This window comes from Myodes glareolus, chromosome 22, assembly GCF_982192425.1.
Source record: "Myodes glareolus chromosome 22, mMyoGla1.1, whole genome shotgun sequence".
Lineage (NCBI taxonomy): Eukaryota > Metazoa > Chordata > Mammalia > Rodentia > Cricetidae > Myodes > Myodes glareolus.
In genome coordinates, this window is record NC_142047.1 from 54,651,103 (window position 1) to 54,675,049 (window position 23,947).

Consider the following 23,947-nt stretch of genomic DNA (forward strand, 5'->3'; position numbering starts at 1 on the left):
GATGGAGCATCTTCCTACTAACTAGATTCCCTTCACAGGTATGGCATGGCCCTTCTATAAAGGATGGTTCAGTATTCTTTTTAGAAAGAAAGTTCCAAGGGCTCGTTAAGAATGGATGAGTTGAACCAGGTAGTGGTGGCACACGCCTTTAATTCTAGCACTTGGGAGGCAGAGGCAGGTGGATCTCTGTGAGTTTGAGGCCAGCCTGGTCTACAAGAACGAGTTCCATGACAGGCTCCAAAGCTTCAGAGAAACCTTGTCTCGAACAACCAAAAAAAAAAAAAAAGGATGAGTTGGCACTGGAGGGAGAGATGACTCAGTGGTTAAGAGCACTGGCTGCTCTTCCAGAGGACCCAGGTTCAATACCCAGCAGCCACATGGTAGCTTACAGTGGCCTGTAATTCCAGTTCCAGGGAACCCAACATCCTTATCCAGACATACATGCCATACATACAGGCAAAACACCCCAATGCACATAAAAATAAACAAATCACTTTTTTTTAAAATATTTTTTATGGTTTATTTAACTTTATTTTATGTGCATTGGTGTGAAGGTGTCAGATCCCCTGAAACTGGATCTTCAGACAGTTGTGAGCTGCCCTGTGGGTGCTGGGAATTGAACCCGGGTCCTCTGCAAGAACAGTCAGTACTCTTAACCACTGAGCCATCTCTCCAGCCCCAACAAATCACTTTTTAAAAGTTTAAAGAAAAATGCTAGCACTTATTTTTTATTAAAAAAAAAGTGAAATCTGCCTACCCAGTCAGGCCATAGTGGCATACACCTTTAATCCCAGCACTCGAGAGGCAGAGGCATCTCTGAATGGATCTCTGAGTTCAAGGCCGGCATTCTAGGAGAGCCTTGTCTACAGAGCTAGTTCCAGGGTGGTCAGGGCTACACAGAGAAACCCTGTCTTGAAAACAAACAAACAAAAAGAATGGCTAAGTCAAGGCCAGAGAAAGGGCTTAGCAAGTAAAAGCCCTTGCCACACAAACAGCCCACTGACAAGCGAGTCCCACTGCCAGCTCCCATGGTGGATGGAGAAAATCCGCTCTCAAAAGTTGTCTCTGACCTCCACATGTGCACCGTGGTATTCCTGTGTCTGCACACAGAGACACGCACACCAAGAGTAAAATAAAGTGTAAAACAAATGGATGGGGCCACCTGGGGTGACATTGCACATCTGCTACCCCAGCATCCTGTTACTCCAGCAACGGGAGGCTGATGCCAGCCTGGGTTACACAGCAAGCTCGAGATGAGCCTGGGTGCTTAGTGAGACTCTGTCTCAAAAGAAAATGAATTTCTCACCAGGCCTGGTGGTACAGGCTTATAATCCTAGTACTTAGGAAGCTGGGACAGGAGTGTGGGAAACTGGAGGCCAGGATATAGAGAAACCTGTCTCGGAAAAGCAAGGAGTGGGCCTGAAGGAAGACAGGCGTTTGGGCAGCACGTCTCCAGTGTGTTTTACCCACGAGCCTGAATAATGTCGCCACACATAGAAACGGACCTGGGTCCCATGGATGACAAAAGCCAACGTCAGGCTCATCACACCGTGTTTCCTTGACACTTTTTCCTTTGAGGTAAACTTCCAAGGCCGGAGAATCAAGCTCATCAGAGTCCGAAACCCTTGGGGCCAGGTGGAGTGGACCGGGCGCTGGAGCGACAGGTGAGAGGCTCCATTCCTTCTTCGTGGCCAGCTCCACGTGTCTGGAGACCTGTGCAGAACTCCCTGGTTCTTCCCTTCAGGCCTCACTTAGGATACCTATGTCAAACTTGACCCTATATAAACAACTCTCAGGGTAGCTCTTTCACCGCCACGCAGTCACATTTGCGGATAGTTACGGCCACTGGGGTATCAAGAAAGGACTTTGACTCCATTTACGGGAATCCATGTATGCATGCATACGGGGGTGAGTGTGCATGTGTGTTTTGAGGCTGGGAATCCCTGAAACACTGCCAAACAGGTCACTCTACGGCTCTTTCTGGTAGTCATTGATCTCTGGCGAAAGCCCACAGAGAAACAGAAGTAGAACAGGAAATTGGCCCATTACTAGACTCTGAAAATTTGGGAAGGCTGGCTTTCCAGGCTGTCCCCACCAGTCCCAGGGACAGTGGTCAGGTGACTGGAATTGAGAAGACACAGCCTCTCCACAGCCCGGCAAGACTCTGCCCTGCTCAGAGATCAAGGAGACCGGTTAGATTTGGACCAGGACAGTAAAGGAAGGGCAAGATGGGCCTCCCTCTGCTGGTGGAAACAGGGAGAACTGAGACAGAGCGAGACCGGAATTCACAAGAGTGACATTGAAACTAGAATTAACATGAGAGCACCAATCTATACAAGGAAGCTGCCATTTTCCCCCTCTGAAACTCAGGCTGAAGGAGAAGCAGAGACTGCAGTTGGAGAAGGACAGAGGCTGTCTGCCCACAAAGCAGGTGGCACGACCATTCTAGTCCCTTGGGGTCCTATGCTGCCACATCAAAGGCCTTGCTCAGCTCCCCGTCATTGAATGCGTCCCGCTTTGGGGATGACTCAGTGAGTCAACAGAACCCTCAGTTCTCTCCTCTGTCCTGTTGGGGCCCTCCCTGGATGCCACGAGCCCTGCCTAGCCCTGCCACACTGTCACCAAACCACAGCAGAAGGGATGAGATTTAAATGACAGCCACCCCCTCTGCCTGAGGTTTCACCATCCAGAGTTTCAGTTAAATATGGTCAACTGAGGTCTGAAAACACAGTATCACATGGAAAATTCTTCTAAATATCGACTGTCTAGAATAATATTAGCTATCACATCGCTCCTAGTGGTGTGATGAATTCTACACTATACACACCACTGTGTTGTGGTCTATTGCAGTGTGTGTTCAAGTAACCTGATTCTACTCAGTGATAACCCCAAGTGTTAGAGTAGTGACACTGGCCACTTAGACAGGCAGAGGAATCAGAAAATGCAACCTTCATGTGAAAATATAAAAGTGCTTAGCTTAATTAGGAAAGAAAAACAGTGTATGTTGGGATTTCTAAGATCTACAGGATAATTAGAGCAATAGATGATAGATAAATAATAGATGGATAGATGGATGATATATAGAAGATAGATAGATAATAGATAGATAGAAGATAGGTAGGTAGATAGATAGATAGATAGATAGATAGATAGATAGATAGATAGATAGATGATAGTATATGTTAGATGGATAGGTGGTGAATGAATTGATGGATAGATGAATAAATTGATGAGTAGGTGATGAATGAATGGATGATGGATAAATTGCTGGGTTAGATAATGGATGGATGATAGATGAATGAATGCACTGATGATGAATAATGGAAAAATATATTAATGGATGGATGCATAGATGATTGATGGATGCATAGATGATGGACAGATTGGTAGACGATGGGTTAAAATGAGTACATAGATGGCATACGGATTGTCAGACAGAGAGATGATGGACTGATGGATGTGGAAGGTAATAAGTGGATGGGTAGATAATTAATGGATGGATAGATAGATGATGGTTGAAGAATGAAGGTACAGATGATGGGTGAATAGAACAAAGGAAGATGGGTAGATAGATGGTGGATTAGTGGACGGGTCCATGCTGGATGGGTGGGTGATGTGTGAATGCGTGGATGGGAAGAGGGTAAATAAATAATATAGGTGGATGAGACAGATGATAGATAACACATTCACACAATATTTGTCACACCATATGACAGAACCAGGTGTGGACTGCCCTACTTTAGTATTAGACATTGCTGCTAAATGCTTCCTGTGTCTATTTAGAAATCAAGCTTTCACCATCTGTGTATATATAAGAAAACATGTATAGGACCCTGTTCTCACGGATTTGCCAGCCCTTGGGGAATCCCAGAACCTACCCCAGGAAGGCTAGGGAGCCTGCTGGTTAGAAGACAATGAGGGAACCCAACACACCCAGCACTGAGACCGGAATGCCAAGCTTGAGCGAGGTGTCTGCGTTTCTCCTTGGCAGCTCCTCTGAGAGTGAGCACTAGGTCTACTTGAGCCTTCCGGTTGGGGCCTGAGGTTGGACTCAGCCACAGAAGACCCTTCCTGAGTTCCCGGTAACGTAAAGGAGGCACTTGGTATTTCAAACGGCAACCACAGGAGTTAGAAGCACTACCCGCTGACAGTTTATAGACAGGGAGGGCTTTGGCTTGTTCCAGGCTGCAGGCAGGCTGTGAGTTAGGGACATGCATGAACCGTGACCTCCAGCGGGGCTACCGTGTCAGTTCCTTGTGACTGGCCCACAGTGACCTATGAAGGAACTGTCTACCAACAACACCTTTTCGCCATCGTCACGTTGGAGCCAGCAGTGAGCTGGCCTCATGACCCTGGGCCCAGTGAGTCTCACTGAGCAGGGTACGATCCCTACATTATGCACGTAGGGTTGGTGTGACTCCAGGGTGATGGCCCTGAACCCAGGCTGAACTGTGGCTCTGATCTTTCAGCTCCCTCGAGTGGCGCTCTGTGAACATGGAGGAGCAGAAGCGCCTGGGCCACTCTGCACTTGACGATGGGGAGTTTTGGTAACGGCGTCCTTTCATCGGGGTCATGTATCCAACAACCACCCCTCTTTTCTCCCTTTCCTTCCTCATCCCCTTCCCTCTTCCCTCTGTCTTTTTCCCTGTCTCCATCCTTCTGGGAGGGACCCCAGGAGTGTCCCCCTCCCCAGGAAGAGAGTCAGGAGGTTGACCGTGCAGACAGCTGCTGTTATGATGCCCGATAACGCGTCCTTGCCTCTGTCTCAGGATGGCATTCGAGGACTTCAAGGCCCATTTTGACAAAGTGGAGATCTGCAACCTCACACCTGATGCCCTAGAAGACAATGCCCTCCACAAATGGGAGGTGACTGTCCACCAAGGAAGCTGGGTTCGTGGCTCCACGGCTGGTGGCTGCCGCAACTTCCTGGGTAGGTGGCCTCTCTGTCCTTGTGCCTCCTATTCCCATATCCAATCTAGCTGGGAACATGGAAGGGGCAGTCTCTGTAGAGCTGGACAGCGAGCTCAGAGGATGACAACTGAGTCTCAGGCAGGAAGCTGGCAAGAGACACCCAGGGAAATGCCCTGTTGTAAGGTTCAGGGGACACAGCCATAAGTCACACCAGGCTAGTGGGGGAAAGGATCTACTGCCCCACAGAGAAGTGGGGGCAGGCGTCAGAGCCTTAAAGGGCTGTGTGGGTAATGGTTGAAGAGGTGGAGGAGGCAGAAGACAGGAGTCTAAATACTGCTGAGGGTAAAGAAAGTAGGGCGAGAGGACCAAAGGAAGCAGAAAAGAAAGAGACCATCTCTTCAGGACTGGAAGCAAGCAGCGGGGGTGCAGTAGAGAGCGTATATGTCCTTCTGAGTGTGGGTCTCGTCATTTTGGGCTTTATGTTAGTGTTATGAGTGCTCACATGTATGAACCCATGTGTTAGGTTTTTATTTGATTTTGTAATTTTTTTTTCTGCATACTCATGTGAGTTGAGAGACAAAAGACAGCCTTGACTGTGACTCCTCAAAGTCACTGCCTTGTTTTTAAGGCAGGGTCTCTCACTGGCCAGAAGCTCATCAAAGAGGCTAGGCTGGCTGGTCAGTGAGCGCCAGGAATCTGCCTGGCTCCACATCCGCAGCTCTAACTGCGTGCGCTATACCCACCTCGTGTTTTCACTTATCACATTTATTTAGTGTGTGTATACATACCCGTGTGCATGTGTGTGCAAACATCCATGTGCCTTCCATGGTGCACCAGCGGAGGCTGGAGGACAGCTTCTGGGAGTGGGCCTTCTCCCGCTGTCTTGTGGTCTCAGGTCATCAGCTTTGACAGAAAATGCCTTTCTCCACTGAACCGTCCTGTTGAGCATTTTGTTTATTCTTTATTTTGTTTCATCTTGTCATCTGAGCTATGATTTTGCATTTTTAAGGAAGGGATAGTAATCCACCCCCTTTCAAATGCAGACACCTTCTGGACCAACCCACAGATAAAGCTGTCCCTGACCGAGAGGGATGAGGGCCAGGAGGGCTGCACTTTCCTAGCTGCCTTGATGCAGAAAGACCGCAGGAAGCTCAAGAGGTTTGGCGCCAACATGCTCACCATCGGCTACGCCATTTACCAGGTAGGGGACCAGCTGCTCTCAGTGTCCCTGCAAGGACTTTGAGTTCCTTGTTGCTTCTGAACTCTGGGTCACAGTAAACAGCCAGTTCTCCAGCCAAGTTGAGTATGGAGACCAGAGTCATGTCTCCCTGATGACCACTGCTTTCACCTTGCAGTGCCCGGACACCGACCAGGACCAGGATGGACACCTGAGCAGGGACTTTTTCAGGTACCACGCCTCCCTGGCCCGAAGCAAGACGTTCATCAACTTGAGAGAAGTGTCGGGTCGCTTCCAGCTGCCCCCAGGAGACTATGTCCTCATCCCCAGCACCTTTGAGCCACACCAGGAGGCTGACTTCTGCCTGAGAATCTTCTCTGAGAAGAGAGCAGTTACCCGGTGAGGAGTGGGAGCTGCAGAGCCCACAACTCTTAGAGCGTTGTCTGTGAGCGAGGAGAGCCAAGGCAGCAGGAGCCTGAAGAGCAAAGAGAGATGACTGCCGCTGCTCAGGAGGCTTTGTCCTTTCTGTGCAGTTCAGGACCCAACCCCAGAAGGAATAGTGCTGAGCAGGCCGAGCGGCTGGTCTCTGACAATGCTGTCTCCTCTGGAGGCAGAGCTTGTGGATTTTTAGAGGAGCCCCTGTTCTGGAGAACACCCCAAGAACCCTCTTGGAGTGTGTCTGAAAAGCTGGTGCTGTCATAGTCTCTTGCTTTCACATGCTCAGGCTCGCTAGCTGCCCTTGGGATCGCGCCAGTCTCCTCTCCAGCACTCTGGGCAGGGTTGAAAGGCTGGGGATGCGGTGTTGGTGCAGACAGGGGTTGCCAACCCCGTGAGACACAAGCGACACTGAACAAGATGGCTCTGACAGGCGAGAACCCTTCTGTAGCTCAGGTCCCAGGAGATGCATGCTCACAACTAAGATGCTGTGCTTTCTGCCACTGCAGGGACCTGGATGAGAATGTAGACATTGATCTTCCTGAGGTGAGTCCTCTGGTGTGGCTGGGGAGGGAGGGGTTCAGCTGAAGGTTCTAGAACTCTTCTTTGAAACCACAGGAGCTGGCTGCTTGCAGCGAGGTAAGCACCCTCACTGACTCTCACCCGGAGGTCAGGGCTTTGGTTTCTCATCCCTCACAACACCCGTAGGACTAGGCAGGGGCCAGGCAAGGACTTGGGATAAAGTTCTCTCAGGACCATCTTTCTTTGGGCTTCCCATTCCGCCGAGAGGCCTCTGCTAATTGTTAAAGAAGTGAAATGACTTCAGATTTACTCATTTAAGAAGATAGCTGAGGTGGGACACACTTGTGATTCCAGCACTTATGAGGTGGGGGCAAGAGGCTCAGGAATTCAAGGCCAGTCTTGGCTACTGGGTAAAGTTAAGACCTACCTGGGACATACAAGGCTCCATCTCAAAACATACACACAAAAAAGTAAGATAAAGGAAGGAAAGGAAGGAAGGAAGGAAGGAAAAAAGGAAGGAAGGGAAGAAAGAAGGAAAGAAAAGAAGGAGGGGGAGGGAGGAATAGAAGAAGGAGGGAGGGAAGGAGGATAGAAAGAAGGAAGGACAGAGGGAGGGAAGTGAAGGAAAAGGAAGGAAAGAAAAAAGGAGGGAGAGAGATGAAAGGAGAGGGGAAGAGGAATGGAAGAAGAAAAGAAAAGAAAAGAAAAGAAAAGAAAAGAAAAGAAAAGAAAAGAAAAGAAAAGAAAAGAAAAGAAAAATGAGGCCGGTTGGTTTGGAGAACACAGGACTCACTGTGGGGGCTGTGAGATCTTAAAAAAGATATGCTTAAAACCTATCTATTCATGTGCACATGTCTGTGTCATATATGCATCATAAAAGTAGAAGGGGGGCTAACCAAAAAGAGGAAGGGATCTAGCAGGGAGAGCAGCGGAGGCTAATGGAGAAATTAATAAGGTCAAAGTACATAATATGCTTGGATCAACATGTCATTGTGAAATCCAAAGCTGCGTAATAAATATTGGCTATGTGAGGGGTGAGGGAAGACTCCAAAGTGTTCTGAAACGGTCCACATGTCCATGGGCAGCAGAAACCCGCTTCGGGGAAGGCCTGCTGCTCTGTGTTGCGCCTTAGGACTGCGGCTTATTTATTTAGTATTTTTTAAATATACATGGGCAGCTGGTATATGGCGGTTCTGTTGAACTTGTCTGTATGGGTTTCATGGTCTAAGTTGATGAGGACAACTGACCAGGTCTCTTCCTCAAGAGGACACCAGACCTCATTACAGATGGTTGTGAGCCACCATGTGTGGTTGCTGGGAATTGAACTCAGGACCTTTGGGCCAAAATCTACTGCAGAGCAAAATACCTGAAGTGTACTGAGCCATCTGCCTGCTTTGGGTGCTAGTGACAGACTTGGAAGGTGACTATCAAGAGGGATAATAGATCAGGAGATGAGGCTGAAGCCTGGCAGCCCTGTGCCAAGCTGACAGGCAGGCCCAGACACCCTTAGCCTTCTCATTCATGTTAAGGGAGACTTACGGAGTACAGAGCTCCCACTCTGGACAACTGCAATGAGTTCGCTCAAGCTAAGCTTCATGTTCCTGAGATGAAACCAAAGTTGTTCATCTAGCTTTGAGAGATCAGGAGATGCCGGATGAACCTGCAGGACAGCTCTGGTCATGTGACTGAAAAGGTCCGCTTTTCTAGCCCCCATGTGAAACTCTCTGGAGCAGCTTGATGCTGGCCAGCATGTTCCGTGCTGGGCACTTCCCGTTCTGTTCTTTTGTTGTGTGGGGATTGAACCAAGGACCTCCCACATGCGAGGGAAGAGCTCTGCTGGCTTTTCCTTCAGGGACAGCCTATAGTGTCCAGTGTGGGGCTCCTCTTTTCTGCTATTTATGTGGGAAAGCAGGTGTCTGGCTTCTCTTCTGTGAGTTCCTCTCTGACCTTTACACAACCTCATCTGATTCTTTCAGCCCCCAAAGCCAACTCCACAGGAGGAGGAAACAGAGGAGGAGAGGCAGTTCCGGGCCCTGTTCCAGCGAATTGCCGGTGAGGTAGGATACAACTGTCTTGGTCCCCTCTACACCCTGACCCTGGCTAAGGGCCTGCTCTGGGTTCCCAGCAGAGGACTGTGATCATGAGCTTGTCAATAGTATTTCCCCAGGAGGATTTCCAGGCTAGAAGGGTATCTCTAAAGAAAACTAAACAGGATCTGCTAAGATAGTTTAGCAAGTATAAGCACTTACCATGAAAACCTGTTGATCAGAATTTGTTTCCTAGAACCCAGGTAAAGGTGGCAGGAGAGAGCCAGCCCTCCATACATATCTCTCTCTCTCTCTCTCTCTCTCTCTCTCTCACACACACACACACACACACACACACACACACACACACACACACACACTACAACACAATCTACTTTGAAGTGCCTGGGCCTCCTAGAACCGCAGACTTACTTCCATGGCTCCAGTAACAGCAGCTTTGTAGATGGTGGAGCTAGTTGCTCTCTTAAACTGACAATTCCACAATTGACCCCTAGAGGTTTTATATTAACCAGTGAAGTGTGTCCTAGTCTCCTGCCTTGACCAGCAGGTGAGACTCCCATACGTGAACTGTTTCCAAGTTTCCGGTTCTCTGCGTACTCCTGTGAGGAGGTACGAGGACCTGCTGTCTCTCCTGGGGCAGATGGCCCTCCCCCTGAGAAAACCCTGGGTTGCAGCCACCATGGAGGTGAACTCAGCTGCCAGCACAGTGTCCTCAGGGCCATTCTCTCCAAGGAGCGAGGTCCAACTTGGGATGCTAAGGATCGTGAAGAGCAATTGCCTCTACTCCACAGGACATGGAGGTTTCTGCTGAGGAGCTTGAGTATGTTTTAAATGCTGTTCTGCAAAAGAGTAAGTGTCATTCCCACAGGGGACAGGGGAGAGGAAGAATAGCCACACTATCAGGGCTCACCCAGGCCCTGCTCCTTAGAGCCTCAGACCTGCTCGCCATGGCTGACCTGTATGTAGACTGTAGAAACTGTTCTCATTGCTGATTTCCCAACTGCAGAAGTGATGCCGGCTTCTGCTAGAGTGTTCTGTACATTTTCTACAGAAAAGCTAGTGGCAAAGATAAAATCCATCACACATCTGGACCCCAAGTAACCACTGCCACTGTGTGTGTGTGCATATGTGTCTGTGTGCCTTGTCTGTGCTGGGCATGTGTGCGTGTGTGTTATCTGTGTTGTATGTCCACTTGTGTGTACATGTGTATATGTGTCTATGTTTGCACATGTGTGTATGAAAAGTCCATTCCAGGACATTTTTGCCACAGCAGTCATATCCAGCTCTGGTAACCTCTCAGCTGCCTTCTGTCTTAGACCTGACATTCTGGGCATTTCATATAAAAGAACCATGCAATTTGTGGTTGTTACTGGATTCTTACACGTGGAATACTGGTGCGCATGTGTGTATGTGTCTGTGTGTCTGTGTGTGGTGTGTTCACATGTACAGGTGTGCACCTGCATGCAGAGCCAGACAGCAACCTCATATATGGCTCCTCCTGTCTTGTTTGTTTGGACAGAGTCTGTCATTGACCTGGGACTCACCAAGTAAACTAGTCTGGCCAGCCAGAGAGCCCCCAGGATGCCACCTCCCCAGTGCTGGGATTACAAATTCATGCCAGTGCTTCTGATTTTTTTGTTTTTTGTGTGGGTTCTGGAGAATTGAACTTAGATCTTCATGCTTATAGGGCAATAACTTCACTGCCAGAACCCTCTCCCTAGCCCTTGTTTTTATTTTTTGAGACAGGGTCTGGCTAAACGCCTAGACTGGCCTCAAATTTGCATTCTTCCAGCCCAGGATCTTGAATGCTGGGATTATAGGCACATTGTACACCCAACTACCTCTACCAGCTATGTATGAATATCAAATTTCTTCAGCACTTTTGGGAGTTTTTTGTTGTTGTTTATTTGATTGGTTTTTGTTTAAAACCAGATCTCTCTTGGGCCGTGATTGACCTGGAACTCGCTGTGATTCCCCTGCCTCTGCCTCCCTAGTGTGGGGATTACAGGCATACACCACCGCATTCAGCTCCTCTGCTATTTTAAATCCTGCCCTTTGAACGTGTGTGAGCTGGTCATTAAAGAGCACTTGGGAACAGCGGGCTACTGTGTGGTTGCTGTTAGCTCACGTTACTGTTCCTTGCTAGCCATTTCTAAAACTTCTAAATACCCTTTGCTGTTATAGACGGGATGCTGATTGGGCTGGAGTGATGGCCCAGTGGTTAGGAGCTGCCCTTGCAGAGGCCCAGAGCTGGGTTTCCAGCATTAGAGTTAGGCCGCTCATAATCTCCTGGAACTCGAGCTCCGGGCCACCTCATGCCCTCTCCTGGCCTCCACAGGCACCGGTGCAAACACATGCGCAGACAAACCCACATACACACAAATCAAAAGGAAACACACCTTTAATAAACAGGCAAATGGTAAAAATCTTAGGATTCCTCGTGCTAAAGTATATGCGTGAGAACAGGCCCATCTTTAAGGCTTTCTGCACAGATTGCCAGCCTTTCTTCCAGAAGTCCAATCCCTGCTCTCAGCATCCCTAGACAGTGTCCACATGATGGTCCCAGGGAGTCTGATCTAAATACACCGTGGACTCTCAGAAGAATAGGGGGTAAATTTGTCTTGTCGGGGTCATTGATCGCACGGCTTCCCGTGTGATTGCAGAAACAGCCCTCAAGTTCAAGAAGCTGAGCCTGCTGTCCTGCAGAAACATCATCTCTCTGATGGACGTATCCTTTCTATGAACCGATCCCCCTGAGCAGGGGTGTCCTAGGTGCTCCCTGTCCCGGGGTCCCCCTGAGCAGGGGTGTCCTAGGTGCTCCCTGTCCCGGGGTCCCCCTGAGCAGGGGTGTCCTAGGTGCTCACTGTCCCGGGGTCCCCCTGAGCAGGGGTGTCCTAGGTGCTCACTGTCCTGGGGCAGGCACCTCTGCTCTAGAAATAGAGGGCTCTCCCAACATAACTAGGGTTGAGCCAAAATTAAAAGGGTCAGAACCACACAGTGGGAAGAGGGTTTCTGAGGGGATCTGGGGTCTCCCCCAAGGGGATAATGGGTCTGATTTCCTGCAGTATAAATATTCAGGTGCCCACCCCATCTTATCTGCCATTCCCCCTCTTCAGAGGTTCCTGTTTCCATCACTAAGGTTACTACCTCAGAGCTCCAACTCTGTTACCACACAACCCTGGCCTCCTCCTGTGAGCCCAGAGCCAGGCTACTTCGAGGATCCTAAGTTGAAAGACCCTTAGCCCATGTGGCCAGACCAGTGGCAATGGGAAGCTGGAGTTTGAAGAGTTCCGGGTATTCTGGGACAAGCTGAAGCACTGGATGGTATGTAATCTGGTCCAGACCCCCAGCAGAGTGGGGCAAAGGCCTATGCTACAGGTTGAGCAGTGTTGGGAGGGGAGTCAAGGAGCCACAGTGCATCCTGATGTTGGCAGAGGTGCCACGATGCTTCCACTCAAAAAAAGGAGGCAAGAGAGCACCCATGGCTGGGAGTAGAACCTGCCGTGTGAGACCTGCATTGAAGACAAGAGGGCCCTGCTGGGCGGGGGTGGCACACGCCTTTAATCCCAGCACTCAGGAGGCAGAGGTGGGCAGATCTCTCCGAATTTGAGGCCAGCCTGGGCTATAAAATGAGTTCCAAGGAAGCCAAGGCTACTCAGAGAAACCTTGCCTCCAAAAAATAAATAACTAAAAATAACAATAACAAAAAGGAGGAGGAGGAAAGAATAGAGAACAGAAAAAAAAAGGGTCTATGGGCTGGGGGTCTAGCTGAATTGATAATGTGTTTGCTTGGCATGCATGAAACCTGGATGTGATCCACAGCAAGACACTGGGCATGTGACCGCACATCTACAATCCCAGCACTTAGGCAGCAGAGATACAAATAAGAAGTTTAAGGTCATCGTCTGCTACATAGAGCTTTGGAGGCTAGTCTGAGCTAGATGAGACTCTGTCAAAGAAAAAGAGAAAAAAAGAAAGAAAGCGAGAGAGAAGGAAAGAGAGAGAGGAAGGGAGGAAGGACGGAAGAAAGAAAAAAAGGGAGGGAGGGAGGAAGGGAAGGTCCTGGTCCAACCTTGCCTAGAAGGCAGCTGTCATTCCTGGGCAGCTACCAGCTGTCTCTGGTCCCTGGACTTTGACTTCTCAATGCTCTACTCCCTGGCCCAGAACCTGTTTCTCCAGTTCGATGTGGACAAGTCTGGCACCATGTCTTCCTATGAGCTGCGGACCGTGCTGAAAGCCGCAGGTAATGAAACCGCAGTCAGAGGTGTGTTCTAGGGGATGTTTTCAGCTGTTTTAAGTGGGGGAAAGTACAAGTTATGAAACTGGAAAGAACCTGAGAGAGGTTCTGAGAGAGGCTGCCCTGAGATAGGGAAGTCAACTGGACTTGTGACGGGAACGGGAAAGGGGGCTGCGAGGAATAAGGGAGGGGCAATGAGGAAGAGGGAGGGGAGAAAAACATGGGGAAAAGAATCAACAAGGAAAGAACAGGGCTGTCTGTGATTGGCCAGCCTTGCTGTGTGCTAGACAGTCATTTACAGGGGCAACACAATGTGACCCCTCGGGTCCTCTGTGAAGAACAGAATGTGTCATAAACGAGAGAGTACGACCCCATTTCCTGGGCAGAAGAGACTGAGCAGGGAACTGTGGGCTTTCACCATGTCTTTGTCATCCTAAATTGATAAGGGGGAGAGCTGCTCTTCCTGCTCCTTTGTGTCTATGGATGCAGACGCCCGGGTTTAGGAATGACGGGGCTGAGCATGGGGTGTGTGCTCCAGAGACCGTGCACTGAGCCCCACCAGCCTCTACCTCTGGTGGAAGTGGGAGACCCCCGGTGGATTTCCAAATGCGCCTGTGCACATGCGGACAGGCACACACCCAGAGTTACAGCGGGGAATGAATACCGCTCCCAAAAACATGTGTTAAGAAGCAGAGCAATAAAAGTCAGACCCAGATGTAACATGAAGGGCCTGTTTGTTGGGGTTTCTGTCCTGCCCGGGTACCCCACAGCAGGCAAATCCCAAAGAAAATCACACGGAGTCTACATCAGGTTATAAACTGATTGGCCCATTAGGTCAGGCTACTTATTAGCTCTTATAACTTATGTTACCCCATTATCCTTATCTACATTAGCCACATGGCTCAGTACCTTTCTCAGCTGGGCAAGTTACATGTTGCCTCTTTGGTGGTCTGTGCAGGAGTGGCAGAGGAAGCTTCCTGCTTCCCAGAATTCTCCTGTTCTCATTGCATCGCCTCTACTTCCTGTCTGGTTTTCCCGCCTATACTTCCTGCCTGGCCAACCAGCGTTTTATTAAAATACATGATTGACAGAATACAGACAATTCTCCCGCACCATTTCCCTCTTTTTTTTTTAAACAAAGGAAAATACTCATAATCCATTTGTTGGGAATGTGGGCATAGTATTTCAGGCTACTTCCTGCTGGTTGGGGGCGCTGATGATCTTATGGGGACCTAAAGAAAATTTAGAGTTATAATCAAGTCCTGACTGGAGTATCTTGTGAGTCTTGATCATCTCAGGCAGCAGTCTTGAATCTGTTCTGTATGTAGAACTCTGTCATCTGGGCCATCTTTTCCTACCGGAGATTTCTCGGGTGGTCTTCCTTGTTCAAATCTGATTTTTCTTAGCTCAGAATGAATCCACAGCCTCTCATTTCCTGTGGAAACAAAAGCAAAATCTCTTCTCCAAAGTAACATACATTTTGACCTCAGTTTTGAAGCCAAGGTATTTTCAAAATACCTATCTTGGGTTAGTTCAGCAGCATTTATAAACAAAAGTCTTTTAGCAGCTGTTGCTCCTTCCTCAGCAATCAAACAATTCAAAGAGAGCATAATAGCATACAGTATGAAGATTCTCTGTGCATTTTCCATCTTTATGTGGCTTTACTTTAACCTCTATTTCTTTTATTTTTACTTTTACTTTTTGAGACAGGTTCTCTGTATATCTTTGTCCTGGAATAACTGTGTAGACCAGGCTGTCCTTGAACTCACAGAGATCCTCCTGTTTCTGCCTCCCCAGTGCTGGGATTAAAGGTGTGTGCTACCACATCTTGAATTCAGAGATCTGTCTGTCTCTGCCTCCCAGGCATTGGGATTAAAGTGTGTGCTACCACGCCTTAAAGTCACAGAGGTCAATCTATCTCTGCCCCTTGAAGTCACAGAGGTCAACATACCTCTTCCTCCCAGGCATTGGGATTAAAGGTGTGTACCACCACACCCTATTTCTCCCTTTCTTTCTTTTTTTATTTTTAATGACTTTAACCTTTAGCCTGCATATTTTTAACACACTGTAAAACATTTAGAGGTTTTCTTTTGTCTTTGAATCTCTCTTTACTGTATATCTCTCTTTTTCTGACCACTTGAGTCTTTAAGAAGAGGATGAAAGCTGTGACTTTGATGGCTAGATCCAGCCCATTCCTTAGCTTTCCAGCCTCGTGGCTGAGGTACCAACCAGAGCTGTGTTCACTGCCACAACTCTATGGTGTTTCAAGGTCCTTGCCTGCAAGCTGCAGCATTCTGCTCACAGACCACACTCAATCGGACTGCCTGCCTGAAAGAGTCAGAGTTTGCCCTGGAAGGACAGCCCAGAAAGCCAGCACTTTAAAACAGCGTAGCTTTTTTCCTGCTACGACTGACAACCGAAAAGCATGCGTTCAGCTTTTCATCAACACCGTTTAAGTGTTTCATGGCAGGACTTTTTAAAAGAGCTGCAGGGTTTTGCAGCTAAAGCTGAATCAGGAAGCCTCTCTTAGATGAGAGCATTTGCTTGCCTCTAGCAAGCAGAGTAGACCTGAGAAATTGCTGCTACCAACAAAACATGCTGTACTCTATTCTTTCCCAAGCTTTCTCACGCTTTCTGTGGATTCAGTTATCCACGTGGGCGCCATTTGTAACATGAATGGCACCTTTTCCAGCGGGGCAGCTTACATCTTTCCCCTCCGGTTGGGTGCCATATGTAACATGAGGGGCCTGCTTGTTGGGGTTTCTGTACCCCACAGCAGGCAAATCCCATAGAAAATCACACAGAGTCTACATTAGGTTATAAACTGATTGGCCCATTAGGTCAGGCTACTTATTAGCTCTTATAACTTATGTTACCCCATTATCCTTATCTACATTAGCCACATGGCTCAGTACCTTTCTCAGCTGGGCAAGTTACATGTTGCCTCTTTGGTGGTCTGTGCAGGAGTGGCAGAGGAAGCTTCCTGCTTCCCAGAATTCTCCTGTTCTCATTGCATCGCCTCTACTTCCTGTCTGGTTTTCCCGCCTATACTTCCTGCCTGGCCAACCAGCGTTTTATTAAAATACATGATTGATAGAATACAGACAATTCTCCCGCACCACCCAGATGGAATTCCAGCTCATCCAGACTGTCTAATGAATGAGAAAAATGAAGGCCAGAGAAGAGGAACCATGCCCTTTGGTCGCCAGGACATCTCCAGGGCCAGACTGGCCTCCAATGTGCATGGCACCTCTCTCTAGCATGATGTGAGGAGTGAGTCCCTACACAGCACCCCTCATTGAGGGTGGCAGCCCCCTTAGGAGATAACTACAACACCCTGAATATTAAGGGTCTTGAGAAATACCAGTGGGCTGGGGAAATGGCTTAGCCATCAGGGTACTGACCACACTACACAAGGACCCGGATTCAGTTCCCGGAACCCATGTAAGATAAATCACGTGTGGTGGCATGCATTTATAATCCTAGCACTGGGGAGGCAGAAACAGGAGGATTCCCCAAGTTTGCTAGCCAGCTAGCCAAGCCTCCTTGGTGAGTTCCAGACCAGTCAGAAGCCTTGTTTCAAAAATAAGGGACAGGGATTAATTAATTAATTCCTTGAGGAATTACAACTGTCACTGACCTCTGGCCTCCACCCGTATTCTCACACATGAACATCTGCATGAACACATACACACAGGCTGCGTGACCTCTGGCCTCCTCCCGTATTCTCACACATGAACATCTGCATGAACACATACACACATACACACAGGCTGCGTGACCTCTGGCCTCCTCCCGTATTCTCACACATGAACATCTGCATGAACACATACACACAGGCTGCGTGACCTCTGGCCTCCTCCTGTATTCTCACACATGAACATCTGCACAAACACATACACACATACATACAGGCTGCGTGACCTCTGGCCTCCTCCCGTATTCTCACACATGAACATCTGCACAAACACATGCACACAGGCTGTGTAGGCTGAATAACTCATTTCTGTGACTCTGGAGACCCCAAAGCTGTGGGCTCACCTTGGGACTCGGTCATCGCAGGTCCTGGGTCTCCTGTCCCTCTGCAGGCTTTCAGCTGAGTGGCCATCTCCTGCAGCTGATCATCCTCAGGTACACAGACGAGAGTCTCCAGCTGGACTTTGATGACTACCTCAACTGCCTGGTGCGGCTGGAGAACGCAAGCCGTGAGTGTACAGGGGAACTGTGAGTGTGCGGGGGAGTAGTGAGTGTGCAGGGGACTATGCGTGTGCAGGGGACCATGCGTGTGCAGGGGAATAGTGAGTGTGTGGAAGAACTGTGAGTGTGCGGGGGGTAGTGAGTGTGCAGGGGAACCATGAGTATACAGGAGACCATGAGTGTGCAGAAGACCATGAGTGTGCAGGGGAGCCATGAGTGTGCAAGGGAATCATGAGTGTGCAGGGGACCATGAGTGTGCGGGGGAATAGTGAGTGTGCAGGGGACTATGAATATGAAGGGAAACTGAGAGTGTGCAGGGGAGCCGTGAGTGTGCAGGAAACCATGAGTGTGCAAGGGAGGCAAAAGTGGACAGGAGAGCTGAAAGTGTCCTTGGACCCCTGGGGGCATGGAGTGTCCAGCTCAGAGTCTCCAGCCCCCGTCTATGGGTATATAAGAAACAACCCGGGGAAAATACAGTAGACCTAGGACACAGAGGGGCACCGTGGGGTCTGTGAAGATAACTGTGCCCTGTCATCAGCCTAGAGATGGGATATGAGTGACTGTAGACTATGTCCCGTGGCTGCCATTTGTCACACACCTACAGGTTGCGAAGGACTGTGAGCAGGCAGGTCCCATGCCACTTACTGAGGGAAAGTCCCATTTCAGATCGAGAGTCCTCATAGAACATTGTCCCTCACCTGCTGCTGTCCCTCTGAAAGCCTAGACACAGACTCAATCATTTTAAGCAGGGTCTGCTATGCCAGAAAGTGGGAATGCCTGTGTATATGTACTCTAAAGAGGTGGTTCATTATCATACTCTCCCCCTACAAATAACCCTGGAGAGTGGCCAGTGTGTCCAGGGCGGCTCAGCCATCTTTTGTCCCTTCTGCTGCAAACAAACATAAAGCCAATCCTTGTGGCTTTAAAATCATCATGCATTTTAGAAAAATTCTTAGCTAATCTTCACCACTATGGGTTGCCCAATCCGTAGTGAAGTGTCCAGGGTAGTGACAGAACATTGTCACCATTGCTTGGTAGACTTGGCACCCAAACGGGTCCATACTGCATCTATAGAGTCTCCCTTCTCTCCTTTCTGCTCCGGGACAGCCCTCCTTCTCCTTGCTAATCAAGGTTTGACTGTATCTCTTCTGGAGTGGAAGCCTGGTTCCCAGAGAAGATGGTCACTTCTCAGGTCTCTTGGGCCAGGACTTGAAGCCCCTTGGACGGTCTCCACCTTGCCAGGCAGGGAATTTGATCTCCACTAGAGGGAGCACCTACCCGCAGACTTTCCAGAGGTCCAGGATCCCTTAGGCCGGCCCTGGGGCTGATCTCCACCCAATGTGACGCTTCCTCCCTTCCACCAGGGGTGTTCCAGGCTCTCAGAGTAAAGAACAAGGACATCATCCATCTCAACATAAACGAGGTATGGCCAAGCGGACCCCAGCCAGGGCCCGGCAGAGTACAAACGCTCTGTAATCCTTACCCGAAACCCCCGGCAGGGCTAGCACTCACAGTGGGCGATTACAAAGCAGCGTAGAGGCTGGTGTTTCCGTTCGCTTAGCAGTCGGTCGGATCCGTGCTGCAATCCTTTGAGCTGCGGGTGTCTTCGTTGCGCTCATGTCTGCTCATGCTATGCCCAGGGAAGCACGTGTGGAGGAAACAGAACATTCCCTGCAAACGTGAGCAAGCCTGGTAGGAAGACGGAAAACGCTTCCGGCTGCTTCCGTAGCGGTCCACTTTCTTACAAGGAGCCTGAGCCGTCCGCCTGCTTCTCTTTCCCTCAGCTCCACTGTAGTAGAGCGTCACCTTTATCTGAAAGGGGGAGGCTCACCAAAAAGCAAGCACGACTCACACTGCCCTGCCCAAGATGTCTCTGTGAGACTGTCCCCTTCAACAGGGAGAAAATATTGTCATCTCTCTGTCCTGAAAGCTCATTTAGCCTTTGGAAAAAAAAAAAAAAAAAGATTCACCTGGCTGGGGAGATAACTGTGTGCGAAGTGCCTGCTTTACAAACATGGGGACCCGAGTTGGAGTCCCTCCCGCGCCCCCATAACCATGTAAAAAGTCGCCTTTGGTGGCACGTTCTGTGATCCAAGCACTGGGGCCCGAGGCAGGTGGATCTCTGGAGCTCATCGGTCAGTGTGGGCAACCAGTGAGCTCCAAGTTCAATGAGAGACCCTGTCTCAAAATAGAAGGTAGGAAGGAAAATGCCTACATACATAAAATATTATATATTTTAATTTATATAAATCAAAACACACCTGCCAAGTTTGTTTCAATTTAAATATTTTAAAAAATGGTTTCATGTTGAGCCAGAAGTCCAGATTTGTAGGGAAAATGATCAGCAGAAGACGTGTGACATAAACTGAGGCCACTCCCATGCTAGACCGGACTCGGAAGGGCAAGCCCTCGTCTCTCTCTCTCTCTTTCCAGTTCATCGCCTTGACCATGAACATCTGAGATTGCACCGGCGTGCCATCTGCCCCTCCGATACCCAGCTTCTACACCATCAGAGTTCAGATGTTTACTGGAAGGCCGTCCTCCCCACTGCTCTCTCCCTGCCTCACGCCACCCCCACCCCCGCCCCTCTCACCGCAATCTGGAAGAATTTGAAAGAATTGGCTGTGTTTTCTGATTCTGATACTTCCCGTAAAAATCATTTCTTCACAAGAACCAATGGTGCCGGTGTGCCTGTTGTTAGGCTCTCCTCATTCTCCTGCCTCCACCGCTGACTGGTCATTCAGTGTTCCAGTACCTGAGTTCCTGGTTTCAGCATGCTCCAGTCATGCTACTAACACACGTACACACACACACACACACACACACACACACACACACACACAATGTTTTCCTTTTTTTCATTCAAGGAGAGATTAGTGAAGATGTTTATCTCGGGTGGAAGAAATGGAGCCTGCTGATGCTGAGAGTCTGAGATATTATGGAGCAACCTGGAAATTATTCTGCTAGTACTGTAGGTGACTATTGGCACTGCTGTGGTGTGTGTTATATGCTTATGCCTGTGTGTGTGCTGCTCATGCACAGAGATTGGAGGACAACCTCAGGTGTCCATTCCTCAACCACTATTTGTCTTGTTTTTTAAATAGTTTTATTTATTCTCTTTTAAATTCTGAGCATACACGTATGTGTAGGTGCGCATGAGTGCAGCTGCCGTCGGGAGCCAGAAGAGGGTGTCAGATCTTCTCTAGCTGAAGTCTCAGGCGGTTGTGAGCTGGGCGGCAGGGGTACTAGAGACCTGGGTCCCCTGCAAGAGCAGCATGGGCTCTTGCCTGCCAAGCCCTCTCTTCAGCCATCCCATCCTGGGTTTTGGTTTGTTTCGGGCTGTGTTTGTTTTTTGTTTGTGAGGCAGGGTCTTTCACTGGGCTGGAACCCACCAGATGGGCTAGGCTGGCTGGCCAGTGAGTCCTAGGGATCTGTCTGTCTCCACCCCTCCAGCGCTGGGCTTCAGATAAGTGCACACCACCGACTTTGCCTTTTTTAAAAGGAGGCTTCTGAGGATTAAACATAGATGCTCTGGCTTGAGGGGCAAGCACTTTATTCACTAAGCCGTCTCCCAGCCTTTTCATTCTAATTTTTAAGAGTATTTGTTATTTACTTACTAAATGAGATGTCTGTGTGTAACAAGGTGCAGGTGAGTGCAGGTGCCTCAGTGGTCCAGAAGAGGGCGCTGGATTCCCTGCAGTTGGAATGAATTACAGGCATCTGGGAACTGCCTGAAGTGCATGCTGGGAACTGCACTCTTTTAAAGATAAAGTCTCACTTATGCAGCTCTGGCTGGTCTCAAACTCAGAGATCCACCTGCGTCTGTCTCCGCAGTGCTGGAATTAAAAGCGTGCCCCCAGACCTGGCCAGCCCTGTTAATTATAGGCCAGTTTTCCAGCCATCACTACCTAAACATTTTTTCCCTCTATTTGGAGAAATGACTCGGTGGTTAAGAGCAAGAACTGCTCATGTCAAAGATGAAAGTCGAAGTCTCCACACTCACAAGGGGGCTTCACGGTCACCCACCATCAATGTTCACTCCTCAGAGTGGTCTCTAGGCTGACCCCACCACAGCCCTGCCGTCAGACCCAAAGAACACACACGCGAGGCATAGAAACTGTCTCTGCAGGTCCTTAGACTTTTTTCCTTTGGACTCTGCCTGGTGCAAGATATAGTACCAACCCCTGGTATTTGAAATTTGAAGTTGGCTCCAAATTCCCCCAAATCCTATCCCCTTAGATCCTTGTGGTCCACTGAGAGGCCAGGGCTTGAGAAAAACAGGGCATGTGACTTGGGCAATAGTACCAAGTTCACTGGTGCCAGCCCAGTTCTGGGCCCTGAATCTTTGGTGAGAACAAGGCGCCATTCTACCGAGAGCCAAGAATGCCTGCCAACTGCCAGGGTGAAGGCTACCCACCACCACAGCTGTGAACCGGTAGTAGGCTGTGCTGGCTACCAGTGTGACGTGGGCATGTTCCCAGCCCTTGAGCTTTTCTGAAGGGAGAAAGAGAAGGAGAGGAGAGAGCTCAAAAGACTTTCAAGGCACCTGAAATGCATTGGAACACTCCCGGGGACAGAGCCAGGTTCATTGTCCGCAGGGCTATGCCGTGAGGGGAAGCTTTGTTCCTTCCAATGAGAGAGAACATCCAGACAGGCACTGGAGCCTCTAGGAGCAAATACAAGATAGTGTAAAAGAAGTAGCCTTGAATTCAGTGCCCCTGTGCTCTCTGAGACCTCAGCCACGCCACTCTGAAGTCCTCAAGCACCAAGGCTTGAAGGCCAAGCCAGGGGAGGTGTCTCCTGGTCTAACTGAGCGATGGAGATACTGGGAAGAAGGGGGAGAGAATTTTCTCCATCCTCAGATAGCTGAGAGTAGTGCCTAGGGAAGACGCCTAAAAAGATATCACACAGAGAACCTGGCTTTCAGAAGTGTCTCAACTCTCTCCTTCCCGTCACAATCCCGGAACTGCCATCTTAGGAGTTTGCCAGATTTTATTCACTATATGGACTTAGTTCTCTTGTCCCCCAGAGTCTGCCTCCGGCATTGTGGGTTTATCCCCAGGGTCGTTTCCCATCGCTCTTCATCAGGGCAGCTCCAGCCACCTGAAGCAGGAACGTCCGTGAGATCCACGGGAGGGTTACAGCCACAGCCCCCGAGCAAGTCCCCTCTGTGACACTGATCCTTTTCACGCCCTGGCTGTCGCCTGCCTCCAGCCCCTCTCTCTGGTCCCCTTGGCGCATTCACCTGCCTCTGCCCAGTTTTCCTGGGTGTTCCTCTCAACCCCTCTGCATTTCTGGTTAAATGTCCTGTAGCTTAAGTCACCATTCTGCTGTTCTCTGGTGCGTGAGCTTCCCTGCTCCTTGTCTATACGCCGCAGGAGAGGATATGTGTCTGCATTTCCATCCCTCACCCTGTGGAGTCATACTGGGCACCTCTGCCTCAGCCCCTCCACCTTAGCTTTTGAGACAGAGTCTCTCTCTAAATTTGGAACTTTTCATTTGAACTAGATTAACTGGCCAATGAGCTCCCAAATCCACCTGGCTCTGCCCCCAAGAGCTGGGATTATACAGCTTTTGTATGTGTGCCGGGGATCGAATTTAGCTCCTCCTCAGGGCTTGCACGGCAAGCCCTTTACCACTGAGACCCTTCATTTCTACTGTCTTAATACTTTATAGTAAGGATTAAATTTCAACACCAGAAATCTTGGGGCACACGTTGAAACCACAGATTCAATACAAGGTATAACTTCTAGATGGTCCTTCCTCCTTTCAATATATTGAAGATGCTGCTCCAGTTTCTCATAGCTCATGATATTTCTGATGAGACATCTGTTATCCTGACTCTTGTCCCTCTGTATGCACTGCGTTCTTGAGGTCGGGCTTCCTTAAACATCTCCACCCTACAGCAGAAGCAAGATGAGCTCCTGTGTTCTCTGTACTTGCTGTCCACTGAAGTTCCTGGGTTTCTGTTTGTTTTTAAGTGTATGGCTTTTATTAAAGTTTGAAATGGGCTACTTCTTTCAAGCATTTTTTATTACCCCACTTCGGCTTTGGGCGAGTCTGGGTGTAGAGATACACGGAGGCACTTGAACTTACCTGACAGCTTGTATGATCATACAAAAATTCATTTATTTTATTTTATGTGTGTGAGCGTTTGGCCTGTATTTACATCTGTGTTCGTGTAAACATTGCCTGCAGAGGTCAGAAAAGGGTGTCGGTTCCCCTGAGAACTGAAGTGACAGGTGGGTGTCAGCAACCATGTGGGTGCTGGGAACTGAACCTCAGTCCTTGGTAAGAGCAACAAGTGCTGTTAACCGCTGGACCAACACTGCAGCCCTCACTTGTTTTTCCCAGTGTTCCACTCTATGACTTCTTCTGTCTTTCATTTTCTCTGTCTGCTTCTCATTCTGTTGGATGCAT

General features: G+C 49.1%; 1 protein-coding gene and 1 long non-coding RNA gene across 3 annotated transcripts in view; one reads left to right on the forward strand and one right to left on the reverse strand.

The window, feature by feature from the left end:
- The window catches only part of Capn9 (calpain 9), a 40,376-nt gene extending 16,837 nt beyond the window's left edge, over window positions 1-23,539 (forward strand). Inside the window, exons 7-20 of one of the 2 annotated variants that reach the window (XM_048450217.3) lie at window positions 1,579-1,664; window positions 4,470-4,547; window positions 4,770-4,930; window positions 5,955-6,112; window positions 6,267-6,487; window positions 7,033-7,069; window positions 9,022-9,102; window positions 9,885-9,942; window positions 11,757-11,821; window positions 12,349-12,417; window positions 13,258-13,336; window positions 17,419-17,535; window positions 18,892-18,950; window positions 19,961-23,539. In XM_048450217.3, coding sequence (XP_048306174.3) covers window positions 1,579-1,664; window positions 4,470-4,547; window positions 4,770-4,930; window positions 5,955-6,112; window positions 6,267-6,487; window positions 7,033-7,069; window positions 9,022-9,102; window positions 9,885-9,942; window positions 11,757-11,821; window positions 12,349-12,417; window positions 13,258-13,336; window positions 17,419-17,535; window positions 18,892-18,950; window positions 19,961-19,987 — 1,296 coding nt within the window. In that variant the 3' untranslated portion in view covers window positions 19,988-23,539. Of the gene's footprint in view, window positions 1-1,578; window positions 1,665-4,469; window positions 4,548-4,769; window positions 4,931-5,954; window positions 6,113-6,266; window positions 6,488-7,032; window positions 7,070-9,021; window positions 9,103-9,884; window positions 9,943-11,756; window positions 11,822-12,348; window positions 12,418-13,257; window positions 13,337-17,392; window positions 17,536-18,891; window positions 18,951-19,960 lie in introns of those variants that run through there. The other variant, XM_085681894.2, reaches the window with a different exon arrangement.
- Window positions 14,137-19,414, reverse strand: LOC125410575 (uncharacterized). Its single transcript, XR_015736036.1, has 3 exons — window positions 19,011-19,414; window positions 17,372-17,519; window positions 14,137-14,765 (listed from the first exon to the last, which is right to left on the reverse strand). It is a non-coding gene; the product is annotated as an uncharacterized LOC125410575 (long non-coding RNA).
- Window positions 23,540-23,947: the final 408 nt, after the last annotated feature.